Here is a 15,926-nt window from a genome sequence, read left to right on the forward strand (position 1 = left end):
TAATTACGCAGTACATCTCAGAGACGACTGTCCCCCTGACTGCGGTCTGAGAATAGTCTTACTGGCTTCTCACATCTTAGTCATGTAAGGGCTTTGACAAGTGTGCCAAGCCTGCGGTGAATTCTGGCCTCAGGAGCAGCCTTTAGAGGCATTTCCTGCAAAATGCTGTGTCTGTAGAACTTCAGTTACTCCACACTGACATTGACACTTTCCCGAATCATCCTATTTATCCCATCTTCCATGGTTAGCCGGGAATACTTACTTCCTTCAACTTTCTCATCCTCACAGGTTTTCTGGGAACTATATGAATATAACTGCAAAAGAAGAAAGAAAAAACCTAATTAGAAGGTAAATCAATAGAAAATGTAAATATTTAGATCTAAAATTTCAATAGTTACATAGCGTCCTTTTAGAGATGACTCTCTTTCAGCGCCACAATGTGCAGCCCCACAGCAAGTGAGCTCAGCTCAAGGGCACTGCTCAGGGCCCCCGTGGGTGTGTGACCCCAAGGTGCTGGGGGAGAGCTTCAGCGGCCACCGGCGGCCCAGGGAATCTGCTCGGAAACAGCTCGGCTTTCCCCCCGTTAACATTGTGAACCCAAAAGGGGCCCTCGAGGTCATCTAAGCCAACTTTTAGCAGGCCACGGAAGGCCCAGAGCGTGAGCTTGTCCAGAGTCCCACATTTGGTCAAAGTCAGAGCAGCCGCCCCGCCGTCCCTCCTGTCACACAGGAGCCGTCCCTGTCCCCGTCCCTGTCCCCGTCCCCGTCCCGGTCCCCGTCTGCCAGAACAGAGGCTGAAAATGAGCCCCCAGGGCAGCCTGTGCCGAGTCCTCTGGCCCGGTTTCGGACACCTGGGGACTTCTGGCAAGCGCTCAATGTGCCTCAAAAAAATAGAACAAATGTCTTCTAATGATAATAAATAATACCTGAAGATTCATATTTATTAAGGTTTCTTCCTGATTTAAAAAAAAAGTTTATGTTTGAGATTGAGTATTGCTAAGATCATTAGAAACAACAAACGACTGGCTAAGAGTTGGCAGATGGAAGGAAAAAGGGATTAGGAAGCATTCAGCAGAGCCAGGAGTCGCGCACTCGGAGGCCGGCAGAGGCCAGGGGAGCGGCCGACGCCTCCTGCCCTCGCGGCGTGGGGGGCCTGGGGCAGGTGGGGGCCGTCTCCCGCCCCCCAGGGGCAGCGTGCCAAGCTCCAGGACGCCGTTTTCATGTGGTGATGCAGACAACTAAACACGCAAAGTCCTTCTGAACAATCACATCGTCAATTCTTTTTACCAGAAACCTACATTTCATACTATTGTCCTAACTACCCCAATACAAATTGTGCAGCCAATCCAAATCTTTGAAAACTGCGAACCAAACAAGACACTGCTGCGGGCTGAGTTCCGCCTGCAAATCCCCAGGCTGCTGCCCCACTCCCAGGCCCGTACGCGGACTCTTCATCTAGTCTTCACCTGGGTATTTTTGGTTAGCTTGAAAGCCCCAAACTCCACATTTGATTATGAGCATTAAGCCCCCAAATGAGAAAACTTACTAAATGGAAACAAAAACTAAAAATAAATACAGAAAAATTAAGGCATAAAAAGAGACTACAAAACATAAAATGCTATTGATTGTTTCAGTGTTGCATTGCAAAGAACTTATAAACAAAAGCGCCGGAGGGAAGGAGCTCAGATCCAGGGAGCAGGCGTCTGTGAGCCAGGCGCTAGGAGAGGGTTTTTGGTGGGCCTTTCAGGTGGGAAGGTTCTGGTTTCCTGGGGGGCTGGGAGCGAGGGGCAGGGGCGCGAAGCAGAGGCGACGTCACCGTGTGACTTCCCTCCCCGGTGCTTCCGGAGAATGACCGAGAGGAAGGAGCCCACTCCTGGAGTCAAGCCGGGCATTTTAAAGTGCAGCATCCACGCGATGCTCACGCCGCCACATTGGGGTAGACAGCCCCCATTCTACTGACGAGAGAACACAGTCTCAGCGAGGATATTAATTTGCTAAATGCTACTGGAATAGGAAAGGCCAGCATCCGATTCAACACAGGTCTCCCCGGAAAGCACATTCCTCCAGCCCTGACCGCCTCTCCTTCCTCCTTCCCTGGACCCCTCGCCCTCAGGCATGCAAACAGTCTGATTTCAACATCTCCACAAACTTGTAAGGCAAACAGGAAAAATTCCAACTATCATCCAAATTCTTTGGGGTCACACACACACACACACACACACACACACAAAATCCCTGATTCGCATTTACATTTTGTGAATATGGTTTTCTCCACAAAAGAAATCACTAATTCTAGGCTTTATAGGACATCAAATTTTTTTTTGAAAAATAATTATTAGCTTATATTTTGTTTTATAGAGGAAAATGTTGTGTTCTTCATCTCAAATTAATTTACTCCGGAAAATGTAGGAACTGTTTGAATACTGATTGGATTGTGGATAGATTTCATGGTGTTTGTCATGGTGTCACGGCCATTATTAGGAGAAGAACTGCAGGACGGTTAATATAGTATCAGGTTCTGCTTCAAAGCTCATTTGCAGTGGCACAATTAGAAGATTATTTGCTGGTGAAAATTAATCTTAACTGCTCAATGGCTCTGTAATTACAGAATATACATTCTGACAAGTGCTCACTTACTGATACCAGCAGAAATCAAAATCAAGCCAAAATATTTTTTGAGCTTTATTCACCAAAGTCTGGATTCTGATTTCATACTTCACTGATCTAAAAGGCAGTGAAGGGAAAGAAAGCCACACACGTCTCCGTGAGGACCTTCACATGCCAATACCCCCATCTATTTACAGCAATGAGGGTATGTGGATAATGCAAGATAATCGAGGCAATCGGCCGCATCAGAGTCACATCTGCCTCCCTGCTAAGATCACATTTCCTTCCTCACAGAAAATAATAAACATTAAGAAATCTGGATAAGGAAACACCTCAAAGTCTGTCTCACTATTTTTGCCACTTGTCCACAATGTTTTAAATAAACCTGAAAATCTACCAAATCAGAGGTCTAACGGGGTCTGTCGGGAAATGCTCGACCTCCTCATGACCATCAACTTGGGGATTAGGTTTCAACACCTGAATTTCAGGGACACAAATGTCAGTTTATAGCATTCCATAGCTAGCCCTGAAAAAATAATCACAAAACCAAACGTTTACAAAGGAATGTATTCTTGTCAGTGAATTCTCATATATAACAGGATTGTCATACTATGAGATTTAAACCTCAAATGTCACGGTATTAATCCAAACCCTACCTCTTAGCAACTGTGGTTGTCTGTGACTTAAGATGCTTTTTCAAAAACAGTATGTTTTTGAAAAAAATAGTATGTTAAATGTGCATCTTTGAAAAATGCCATTAAGAATTTGGATGACAAGCCAGCTCACTCACAAAATCACACTATCTGGGTGGCCCAAACTCGCTCAGGCTACTGAAAGTCAGAGTGTCTCTGACCAGGAAGCATTCCCAGCACCTGGGAGATGAAGATGACGATCCTCTTTAGGAATCTCACCTTTATCTCAGACCTCAAAGAATTTTTGTTGAATAAAATCAGAGAGGACAGGAGTTGTTTACAGACAAAAAACAAGTAAACTCACGAGAATATCACTATTCCAGCTGAGAGAAAATAACAGAAAGCAGAAACAGGCTGCAAATGTTGACATCATAGATAGGAGAATATTGCAGTAAGAGGCAAGCTTGAAAATACACTCGGGACCAAAAACTCTAAAGAATGACAGAGAAGATTTGAAAAATAACCAGGTACGATTCTTAGAAATGAAAAAATTAAATAATTTAAATGTAAAAATCCATGAACTGGTTTGATAGCATATTATCCACAGCAGAAAAATGAGCTGAAAGATCCATGTGAAGAAAGTACCTCACGCAGAGCACGAAGATGAAGGAGAAATACAGGAAAAAGAGGAGGAGCTGTGCAGGCTGGAGTCCGTGAGCCCCGCCAGTCACGTCAGCTCGGAGGCAGAGAGCAGAGGCAGGGACGTCACACGAAGAGACAGCGGCCAGGCCAGACTCGAGGCAGTTCAATGAACCTGCGCTCGGGCATTTCATTCAAACCACCGCACACTCTGCTCAAAGAGGGAATCACTTTAAGCAGCCAAACAAGGTTAAATATTACTGTCAAAGAGGTGGATGATGATAGGTGATTTCTCATCAGTAATCTTGAGATTAGAAGACAATGGAAAGACTTCGTGGACCGAAGGGCAGTCATCCACAGAATTATGTATTTAGCACAAATATTTGTGCAGAACAGAGAGAGAAATCTTCTACTTCTGGGAAATACAGATTAAGTAACTCTGGTCAACCCTTCCACAAAAACTAAAAAAAAAAACAACAACAGACAAAAACCATTTTCTTGAAACATAAAACATCTAACAAAACAATGAGAAATTGCCACCCCAGATTCAGGAAAGACGGCATAGAAAAGACATGAGCCCCATATCCGGGGCCACTCTGACCCAGAGGTTATTGTCCATTGGTAACAGATAGCTGAGAGGTTGAACTGCGTTTTTGACAGATTTCTGTGGCCAGCAAGCAAAAGCAACCTCATGTCAGTCTCTGAGCCAGAACTCACCTCAGCGGCTCTTGAATTCCTAATCACAGACCCTGTGAGGAAATAAATGCTGTCTTTAACCAGTAAGACTGGGGTAATTTGTTATGCAGCAAATAGATAATATGCCCTAGAAAAAGTCTTACCCAGATGCACCAGCAGACATATAAAAGAATGTTTATAGCAGTGTTGTTTATTTTAGCATAAAATCAAGAACAACCCAAATTATCCAGCAACAGGTTGGATAACTAAACTAGTACATTAGTCAATGAAATAATGCATGGCAGTAAAGATGAGTGACTTCCAGCCACCTGGTGTCAACATGGATGAGTCTCAGAAGCATCTTATTGTGACAAGAACAAGAAACAAGATTATGTACAATGTAATTGCAGAAAACACTGAAAAATCTACCCTTCAGAGATAGATTATTATGAAAGGAGATTATTTACAAAAGCCAAAATGGTGGAAACCTATGAACAAAGGATGGGGTGGAGGTGGAGCTTCTGAAGTTCCGGCGATGCTCTTAATCCGAGTTGTGGTTTGGGTTGGGGTCGCACAGATTTGCTTTATTACTACTCTTAAGGTGTACACAGAATTGTATATACTCTTCTCTATATACACTAATTTCATAATAAACCAAGTAGATTTAAAAGCAATGTAAAGAAAGGCAATGATGTATTTTAAAGACAGACGCAAGCTAAAGGTGATGCTGAGCGAGGTGAGGAATTCATGGCGGATACGGGACACTTTCCCCCCACACGGTGTAATGGAGGCCCTTTCTGAGGCCCTGCACTCAAGCAGAATTCAGCCTACGCTCCTGTTATGGCAGTGACCACTTTCTCTTTTATGATGACTTCTGTTTGCCTCTTCTCTCCCCAAAACATACACAGAAAAGCCCTCGCAGCCTCCGCAGATCCCCCAGGCCTCCCTACACGAAGAAATGCACAGCAGCTGTAAGATAAAGAGCTGCCAAGATCCATGCTCAGGGTTCAAAGACATTTGTATAATGTGAGCTACCAAGAAAGTTGGAAATATTAACCGGAGATTACGGGAGGAGTATAAACAGAACGGTGTGGTATGGCCCCATATGCAGTAAGATCTCAAAGGGATTGGGAGCCATCCCAGACTAAACAACACAGAAATTGACAATTTGAGTGGGCACCCTCCCGCACCCTGACGAGCCGAATGTGGGATACCCACTCGCACTAGGGTTTGGCCATGCAGTGGCCCTGGCACTGATGCACAGGCACTCCCCAGGAGGCTGACTCTCCCTGGGGCTGCAGTCCTGACCACAGCAGACCCTGGAGCATACTCCCTGTACCCGCAGGCCAGCGGGCACGGTCTGCATTGTAGGCCTGCCCTGGGTGCCAGGGCTGGAGAAAAGCAGGTGGGACGCCCGAGCTCTTTGGGGCCATCCTCTAACAGGAGGGGCAGTGGTGAAGTGACCCGACTGCACCTGCTACGTGTGCTCCTTGAAGGGTGCCGGGCTGGGGCCAGCACAGCGGTTCCCCTCCCCCGCCACCCCATCTGAGCCTTGCCTGCCAGCGCACCCCCCAGTTTTCCTGCGCATGCCAACCCCCTTTCTTCCGTAAGCCGCGGGTTTCCCTGAGGACCCTACCTGACTGCCCCTGCCTGCTGCTCTCCCCCTGGCCGCCTCACCTTCCCTAACCCTGCGGAAGGCGGCCCCGACAGGGCAGCTTTGCGCACAGGTGCACACGCAGGAGGGCAGGGCTGGGCAGGAAGGACAGGCGCGGGGTCCCGGTGGGTGGGGGCAGGCGGGGAGGCGGGCTGGGCGGCCGCACTCACTCGAGCTTCTTGAAGGGCTCGCGGCCCGCCGCCACGTACTTGCCGCCGGCCTGCAGCGCGGGCAGCTCGCACACCTGGCTCCCGTGCGTCGGCGTGTACAGGCGCCGCACGCCGAAGGGCACCTCCACGCGCTCCGTCAGCTGCTCCAGCAGCGCCTCGAATGTGGCCACGCCGCGCTGCGGCAGCACGAACTTGCGGCCCACGGAGAACTGGTCCCCGTTGCGGTACACCAGGATGGTCTTGGCAGGTGTGGTGTCCACCAGCGCGCAGGGCCCACGCGTGCCCATGGCGTCCCACGGGCACGGCCACAGCTCCGCGCCGGAGCCACCGGGCAGCCAGGGCGCAGGACGGCGCTCCCACCCACACTGACGCGCGCGATTGTGACCACCCTGCGGCCAGGGGAGGGGCAGAGCCTGGACAGGTGAGGAGACCTCAACGGAGAGCCTGGCTGGACAGGGGAGGGAGGCAGAGAGGCTAGAGAGGGGAGGGTGGGAACACAGGAAAGGGAAGGGAGCCGGGGGCTCCTGCCAACGTGGTAGGGACGGGAGGGGGCTAAGGATCCGCCAGGCGTCCACCCTCGTCCCCTCCCACTATGCGTACCAGCCTCCTGTGCAGAAGAGGCAGGGAGATTGGGGTGAGGGGCGTCGGGACCCTGACAATCAAAACTGCATCAAGTAGAGATTGTCTGAAACCGTTCAGGGCATGTGAGAAACTGGGTCGGGATGGTATCTCAAAGGCTGAACTGGAATGAATGCACCTTGTGTGGGGCGAGGGCAACTTAAGGGGGTGCATGTCCTTGGGAAACGCACTCCCTGTTCTGGGACAGATGGGCCAGTGCTCTTGAGCTTGGACAATGAATGATTCTAGAAATACATTTTTCTAACCGTCTTGATGGGCTTAAACTTTTAAAGACAATAGATTATGTTACCTGCTGAATCTGCATAGGTAAAGGACAGATTGATACTATAATATCAGAATCTCGTAGTGTTTTAAAAAGTAACCCTTAAGTGGCCACCCGCCATTCACAGCCGCAGCCAGTTCCAAACTGCTAGGCACCTCACAGCCACAACGTGCCAGAGCAGCCGCTTTATTCAATCTCCAGGAATCACGTCAGCCTTACGGAGATTAGTTGCTGGAAACTCCCTAAGGTTCAGACACAACAACTGAGTCATTATATAGCTGACACTCGGATGTGTGTGGGTCAAAGGTTGGCCCTGAACCCCTCTTTAACTGAGAACCTCGTCATCGGCTTCCCCTGGGGGTGCAGGAGGCAGGTGGGGCTGGGGAAGCCCCTGAGCAGGAGGCAGCTCACGCCCCCGTGGGGCACGATGGTGAGCCCCACGTGAGTGGCCACGTCCTGGGGCTGCAGGGTGAGGCTGCTGAGCGTGTGGCCATCGCTGGGGGAGGGCTGAAAGGGGGCAGACGCAGCAGCCCCTGTGGTGATGCGGTGCCATGGCCCAGGGGTGCTGGCTCGCCCTGCACACCCCACCAGCTTGGACACAGGAGCCCTGAAGAGTGAGTCAGTCAGTGGCTGTGATTCGGCTTACCGTGGAGACCTGCCAGTAGGAGAAGACCCCCAAATTATAGTCACATGAATACTCAGAGCAACCCTGAAATGTTCATGGTTTTCAGTAGTTAATTAAGTAGACAAACTAAGAAAAAGGAACAAAGAAGTGGGCATGCTGGTGTTTCCCAGGAACCACGACCCGTCCTGACGTGGGAGCAGCCCTCACACCCAGCTCCGACCTATGGATGGCTTCCCTCCTGCTTGATGGAAGGAAACACTCTGGAACTCCTTAGTGTCTGTTACAGCTTTAAACACGCTCAGCACCCCTTTTAAAAGTTAATGCAATGCAGACACATTTTCCATATATATATTCTTTGCACATGATGGCTTAAAAGTTGGTTGTTAGAAATGCGCAAGTATGAAAACATAGAGCCTTTTTATTATATTAACTGCACAAATGGGGTTTTTAAAAACTCATTCATTTTACTGTTAAACTGAGCGGAAATTCAGGCGTTGTATCATAACCCTTGGGAAGTGAATCAGCGTGAAGCAGCCCCGCTTGAGGGCCGGCACTGTTCTGGAAGCATGCCATACCTTCGTGACTGGAGGAAGGGGTTTCCACTTAGGGCCAGGAAGGTCCCCCTTCTGCCTGATCGCGTCTTCTTCCTCCTGAGTCGGCAAGCACAGCCACCCAGCTTACAGCTGTCAGGGGAGTTGCCTGTTGGAGAGGAGTGACTTTCTCCACTCCGTTTGCACACAGCAGTTCTGTTTATAGGGTATCAGACTTTTTTAATGAATCAAAAACCCAGCAAAGGACAAACCATGGTTCTCTCTAAACAAAATAAAGGTACGGTGTGTGAGGGAGAAGGAGCTTGCGGCTTTGTAATGGAGTTGGACTGTCTCATGAAATAGGTGTTTTTCAGCAAAGTCAGAAACAGCCTAACATGTTAACGGGCTGGCATATTTGAGTTTGAATGGAGGGCATTTTACTTTAAAAGTTGAATATATTTGATAAGCTTCCTAGATTGCAGATTTGATGACTTACATACCGCTCTATGGCTCATCTGAAATTATTATGAACCTGGAAAATGTTTTCCATATGGCATCATATTTTGTAACATGATGGTAAAAAGAAGTGCAGGGCTCAGTGAGCCCTGCTCAGCACCGAGACTGCCGAGGATTCCCTACGTGAGATACATATGGCCCTGAGCTTCTGTTCTCAGGAGCTTCACCGGAATCGTGTGCCCAGTGGGGTCAGAGGAACTTGGTGGAAGAGTCCCCCACTTTGTGAGGCTCCCCAAGACCCTAAGATCGTGAGGAGGGGCGGCTGATGGGAACCTGAAGGAAGAGGCTTTGCTCTGCTCTCATGCCCCCTGTGGCTCATCTCCTAAAACAGGTGTCTCCAGGGAAGGTGAGCACCCACCTGGGCACCCATGGAAACCCAAAGGATGCAGGAGAACATCAGAGCTACGAGTTCTGTCTCTTTTATACATACATTATACTAATGTATATGCATTGTGTATATATGGAGGCTTCCTGTATTTGATATGTGGGCTGGACACCGGCATGCTCTCCGATTCCCACGGAGATGTCCTAAGGGGCTAACAGCAATATATTAATGGTGTTCTGCAGGGTGGGGTCCCTGGTTATCTGGTTTACTTGTTGTTTCCTGGTTTTAACTAAACTGCCCCTCACAAAATATAAACAAGTGGTTTTAAACTATTCACGCTGAGAACCAAGATAGTGCTGGAAATGCAAGCATCCGAGACAATAAGAAAAGAGCAGAGCTGCCCCTGCCCCTGACCTCCGGAACGAGCACGCCCTCAGCCACGCTGAAGACTGGAGACTAGGACCAGCTCGGCAGATGTAAGACAGGCCTTCCAAAACAGTCGGGTATCAAGACTTCTTGGAATAATTAACTTACACCCACTGCCATTAGAGAAAAACTTTCCCTTACATATGTATTGTGCCTTGATGTAATAGTTAATGATTGAGTGAAGTCATAATTACTCACAGGACAGTTAAAAATCAGACATCCAAAATACGAATATGCACTGCCACCATTTATTCAGAGCCAGCTGAAACTACCTTGAGATACTTTATCAAAATTTCACCTAATAATTTAAAAAGTTTAATAACCTTTCTTGAACCTTCTCCACAGACACACATATATTTCAAAAGAAAATAGAACTAGATGAGGGGTGCTTGTCCAAATATTTTTTTACTAACGGAAGTGCATAAAAATATGGAGCTTCCTGCCTTAAATGCACAGCCTGAAAAGCAGCGGCCAGCCTCCCTCCCCCACAGCCAGTCTGCCCGGGCCCCTCCCTGTCAGAAGGTGCCCTGTCCTGCTGCTCTCGTGAGCTAACCAGGGACTGTCTCACAGGCTCTCTCCAAAGAGGACGTGCGGCTCCTATAAGAAAGAGCCTCACAGCATCACAGAATCCATATGACTTCTTGGGGGTCATCCAGTTCAAGGCTGACATTTTATAGGTGGACTAGCCTACCAGGAGTTAAGGTCACTTGCTCAGAACTGCACAGGCTGCAGGGAGAAAAGCCAAGTCCAGAGCCCGCTGCCCTGAGCCCAGCCCCGAGGTGCCCCGGCACCTTTACAACCCACACACTGATGTCAGCGCATTTCCCTATAGCTTTACTTTTTTACCTTTAAAATATTTTGTCTTGACTTCAATTTGAGTTATACTCCAGGATGTGCCAGTCAGAAAACTGCCCATTCACAGCCCGGGACAAGGAGAAGGCCATTCTCATCTTTCTGGGATGCAGGAAAAGAAGCAGGAAAGGTGAAAAAGGAAAGCCGACTTGGAGTCACCCAAGGATCTGACCCAGAAAACCAGCAGGTGAAAGAAGGTGGACATGCTTTTATGTTACTTCTTTTATTTCTTGCTCTAAGAGGGCTTCCCGTAAACTAATATGTAAATTCCTATAACCTGATGTGTAAATTGCCTCTGAAATGCCTTGTGCCAACTCATGAGTTTAACGGGTAATTAGTACATTTTTATAAATTTCTGATATGATTTTCTGTGCTAATTACAAATTCATGTAGAATGCTAGACACAGAAGGATCTTCGTCTAACCCCGCCCATAGGTTCACTGACCAGTTTTTTTTTTTTTTTTACCTTTCAAAGTAGATATATTCTTGGTCAAATGGACAGCCAGGTATGCTCTGCCTCCAAACCTTAATTTCCAGACAGGAGAGTTTATTCATTTATATCTGGCAGCAGCAAGTGGCATGAAAGCCGACCCAGGAAAGGGGTGTTTACGACCGAGTTTTCAGAGGGATGAACAAATTGGAAGGTGTTTCATTTCGTTTGCCTTCCTTGTCTCAGGTCAGATACCGGCCATCGTGGACTGCTGGGCCGTCTCTAGAACCCCCTGCCTGCCTCAGGCTCACATAAGTGGTCTCGTCCAGAGATACAAAGATATTAAAAATGATTAAACTGGTGTATTTTCCTAGATCAACCCACAAACTTATTCATGGGTTTATATCATTAAGTTACTGGACCCTTTGTTTCTTTATTGAAGAAACACTGGGATAGTCCAGCTGAAGAACCAGCATTTTAGAACAATGCCTAGGAGGTTCCCAAAATAAGAATTTCCTTGATGTAAAATGAAAAAAAAAAAATTCACTTTTTAGAAAATTTAAAACCCTGGTTATTGTCTACATCTTACCTCTACTGTTGGTGGCCTGTCCAGCCTCCTTGCAGGTTCCCAACCATCTGCTCTAGACTTTGCCTCACCAACTCCTACCGAAAATAACACCGTTGAACAGGGTATCACATGATTTTATTTTAACTGTGAGAATGAACTCATTGGCATGATTAAATACAGGCCCCATGCACCTGCATATTATGACATAAAGTATTTTCATGAATGATTCTGTAAATTCACGCGCAACCATGGGTTAGTAAGTTCTACTTTGCCTTTTATACCAACTGCTGAAACCAAAATTAGGAAGGAAAATTCTCTTGTTTTACTTCATCAAATCAAAAGGCATCAAATCCTATCAGTGGACGATTGCTCTCCTCCACTCGCCTGCTTTGAGATGGGCCCTGCCTCTTAAATCTTTCACACCATCTTGGGGTGTTTAGAGCTGGTGCCTAGAGTCCCAGAGAAAAGCCGGCTCCCAGCAGCATCTTACCCATCATATTATTTGCGTGCCCAAAATGTGCATCGCTAAACCCTACACAGGCACCCCCATAAGCAGCGGTCACTAGGTCCAGGGGTTCTCTGGGGTAGGTTGTGGTCCAGTCTCTCTGTCCTGGGACGGACACTCTGAGACGTGCAATTCTACCATCTCAAAAGAAAGAAGCCTTGGTTACTTCTTCCTCAGAAAAGTAGCTGTTTGGAGATCATAAATGACAAAGCCATCCAACCCTGCCTACTCTGTTTCTCAAACACACACAGGCACTGCCCCAGGCCTTTGCACTTGCCGCGCCCCTGTACAGGAACAACTCCTCCAGCTCTCCAAACAACCACGTGCTGTTCTTCAGTCTCAATTTAAGTGCTATGGCCTCAGAAAGGCTTTTCCTCTTGCTCTCTGAAGTTACCTCCTTCCCACTCCCCCTGGCCCCTGCGGGACTCCCCAGGTTAAGTTTATCACCTCTTCTGGCATATTTACTGCATTGCTCTAATCACACTGTCAGAGTATCCTGTTTTCCTCTTTGCTTAAGCTCCTGCTAATATCAGAATACACAGTCTTTGAAGGCCAGACCAACTGCCCATCTTATTCACTTCTGTATCATCCCCACCTAGAGCCAGCACACAGTAGGAGCTCATGTTTTTTATTGAATTAATGACTCCAGGAGGGTCAAAACGCAATTGGGAAATTCACCACAGACACAATGTTTGGCGCCAGAAATTAGCATTGCTAAATCCACATAGATACAAGAGCCTTACATTTTTATTTTTATAATAACATGTTGCTTTAGCAATGCAATTGAGGATACAAAAGATAATATTCACAAAACCAAATAGCTGCTGAGAACCACAGCAGCCCAAGAATAGGTCTACAGAGCAGAAAATAGCTACCAGGCTAGACTCCCTCACCTGATTCTAATAAAGTGAACGTTTTATTTGTTTGAATATTACTTCCTTGAATATTGAACAGGAAGCTAAGCTTGCTTTATATAGAAGCTCAAAATTGTTAATCAAAGTATTCTACTGAACCCAAGCCCTATATATATGAAAACCAGTGAAACTGAGCGATCTGAAAAAATTTTAGTAGAACAGTAAAAGTCTTGATATTTACAATAGATAAACCGGACTGTGTTGCCATAAAACCCTAGGAAATGTACTAGTGGGAGGGATTCGGCAGGAGCGGGACCCTGAGAACCCCTGTTCTAGCTCAGTGAACGTGATGAGATGCTTTCATGGTGCGGAGGATGCAAAGCCGATCTTAACATTTTAAAAATAAGGTCTTCTCTACAGTTACTAGCCAGACTCACCTTTGACCCCAACTCTCAAGGCTTATTAGAAATGTCTCACCACGGTCACCATGGTCTAGGGCGTCTCATTTAAAGCATCCCCATCCCCACCCAATGTACCCCATCATATTCTCCTACTGCTTCCTTCCCTTTCACACTGGGTCCCTGGCGGAGTCTTCATGACGTAGTTAAAGACACTGCTGGCCATGGGGAGGAGACATCTGCACACAGACAGCATCTGCACCTCACCTTCCATCCGGTGCTGCTGACCGATTTAAAAAGAGCTTTAATGCGTGCAAGGAACCTCAAGATCCAATCCCACAAAGCAGGGCTTCCACCAGGACACATTTTTAGAAACTCTCTGGACTCCTGAGCTGTCTACACGTTAGGGTCAATGTATAAGGTTGCTATTTTGGTAGATCAAAAGTTGCCAGAAAGAAATTTCTTAGGACTCTACCTAAATATGGTTGTTATAAAGTCACTGTTTTGCAGTAATCTTTCTTTCTTGTCTGTCTCCCCACCTGGGTTGTTTCACTTCAGAAGGACAAGAACTCTGTCAATCCAATCTAAAAAAAAAAGTTTGCTGAGCATCTACTCTGTTGCCCAGGCTGTGCCAGGCACCAGGTGTGCAAAAATGACAACCCAGACACATGACCCCCACTCACGGGGCTCACGCTCCGTTAGCTCTGCCCCACTCCCCATCTGGGAAATGGTTATATGGCCGGTGCTCGGCCCCTAGCTCAAGACAGGCACCACGTAAGTGTTTGTGGAATTGGTGATGGGAAAGGGCCTGAATCTCTCCTGCCAGCTCTGCCCAGTCAGTTGCCTCCACTGGTTCTAGAACGATGGCTTCCAGGAGCGATCAGTGTCAGCACGCAGGTATTTAGGTCCTCACATGTTGTGTCTTACTTTAAAGCATGATAACCAGAAATACACTGCATCTAAAATGAGGGTCAGGAGATCCACTCTGGCGTCAAGCCTGAGGAGTTTCTGCCCACCCAGTCCCCAGAGAAGCTGGTTACATTAGGAAAACAACAACCACTTAAAGTCTCTGGGAACAGTCCTCAGGGCAGGCAGCGAATGAAGCAACGTCAATTCAAGAACGTCCACAAAACCGCGCTGAGCACAGTGGGCATCTGTGGTATTTGAACCAGGTCACGCCCTTGCTGCCTCCCACTTCAGTGAGGTGGGGACTCCAGAGCAGATGGGTGCGGTCACCAACACAGGGCCCCCTCGCCCCCCACCCCTAGCTGGGGGGCTTTCTTCGTGGCAGGGGCGGAACATCAACATTTCCCCTTCTGCCCCGTCTGCCTGTGGCTGAGGCTGCATCTCAAGTGAGCAGGGTCAAGAAGAGGTGGCCCTTCCTTCCATCCAGGCCCAGCTCAGGAGAGGGGGCTCAACTGCACATGGTCCCACAGCAATGCTGGGGGCCCACATCACCAGTGCCAGCTCACAAACAGAAGCTCCACACTGAGAGAGGCCGGCCAAGAGAACCCGGGGCCACGGCCCCTCCATGGAGCACCCAGCCACTGAACAGGGCTGCCCCTTGGACGCGGGTGGGCCACAGCCCCGCCCCCAGCACCCGGGCCAGGCCTCAAGGAGCCATGGGGAAGAGGGGGGTCCTAGGAGAGAGAGCCCATACTCTTCCCCACACACTGACTTCACGTGCGGTCGAGTAGGGAGAGGTCCGAGCCTGAAGGTGCTCGCAGAAACAGCAGAGGCCGTGGTGAAAAGCTGTCAAGAGGAGTGTGGTAGAGTCTACAGAGATATAAATAAAACATGAACCTGCAGCGTAACCTGTGGGCCAGAGAATGTGCTGGAAGGGAGAGGGAAAGAGCTCAGAGAAGCCCTTCTGGGACCAGAACAAATCTCAACAGTGACCTCAAAAACTATCATCTCAGAGAACGTTGAAAAAATAGAGCCATCAGATAGCGACAGAAGGACCTAAAGAGACAGAGGCCCCCCAAAACCGCATCGCAGGGCCGCACCCCAGGCTGGGCCTCCCTGAGGGGCTGCATCGGAAGCTTCCCGCTGTGTGGGTGCAGTGGGCTCCCCTGAAATAACACAGCCCGCAGCTAGACCTGGAGACGCAAAGGGCTCCTTCGAAGGTGATTGCATAACTGTTAGAGGAGACAAGATGCGTCCTCTCCCTTCTTTTAAGTGATGTAAAAATCAGTAATATAAAATAATATGTATGTAGTGTAATATTGTTGGGCTCTAGCAGGTAGAAATGTAATCTATGTGTAATACATTTACCAGTAACAACACAAAGAAGGTTGGGGGCACAGCTGTACTGGGCTAAGGAAATGACTACATATCATAAATTCACAGGAACAAATAAAGCCAGAAATGATTAATAGGAAGGTTACTGTAACAAACCTTAAATAAATATAAGTATGTGCTTGCTCCCCTTCCTTCTCTCAGCTTCTCTAGAAGACAAAGTTATATAAATAATTGTAACAATGTGTTTACATTGTAACATTTGTAACATGTGTAGATGTTCTTTGTATAACAATAATGCCACCAGAAGGGAGAAAAGGAAATGGAGCTATATAAAAGTAATGTTTCTGAAAGGAAATAAAAATAGTGGAAAAATTTGAGA

The 15,926-nt window shown here is 47.7% G+C and overlaps 2 protein-coding genes across 4 annotated transcripts in view; both read right to left on the minus strand.

Moving 5' to 3' along the window:
• Positions 1–6,755, minus strand: part of DCDC2C (doublecortin domain containing 2C) — a 114,040-nt gene extending 107,285 nt beyond the window's left edge. For all 3 annotated transcript variants that reach the window (XR_012133688.1, XM_073241814.1, XM_073241857.1), the window contains exons 1-2: positions 6,377–6,755; positions 263–314 (exon numbers count right to left, since the gene is read on the minus strand). Coding sequence is in view for 2 of the 3 variants with exons in the window: in XM_073241814.1 (XP_073097915.1) it covers positions 263–314; positions 6,377–6,663 (339 nt within the window). In the remaining variant the exon portion in view is untranslated. The remainder of the gene's footprint in view (positions 1–262; positions 315–6,376) is intronic.
• Positions 6,756–7,577: 822 nt separating this feature from the next.
• ALLC (allantoicase) overlaps positions 7,578–15,926 on the minus strand; it is a 28,414-nt gene continuing 20,065 nt past the window's right edge. Inside the window, 7 exon segments of the mRNA XM_073220241.1 lie at positions 7,578–7,784; positions 8,478–8,566; positions 8,569–8,601; positions 10,546–10,584; positions 10,587–10,653; positions 11,571–11,644; positions 12,040–12,195. Coding sequence (XP_073076342.1) covers positions 7,578–7,784; positions 8,478–8,566; positions 8,569–8,601; positions 10,546–10,584; positions 10,587–10,653; positions 11,571–11,644; positions 12,040–12,195 — 665 coding nt within the window.

This window comes from Manis javanica, chromosome 1 (assembly GCF_040802235.1).
Source record: "Manis javanica isolate MJ-LG chromosome 1, MJ_LKY, whole genome shotgun sequence".
NCBI lineage: Eukaryota > Metazoa > Chordata > Mammalia > Pholidota > Manidae > Manis > Manis javanica.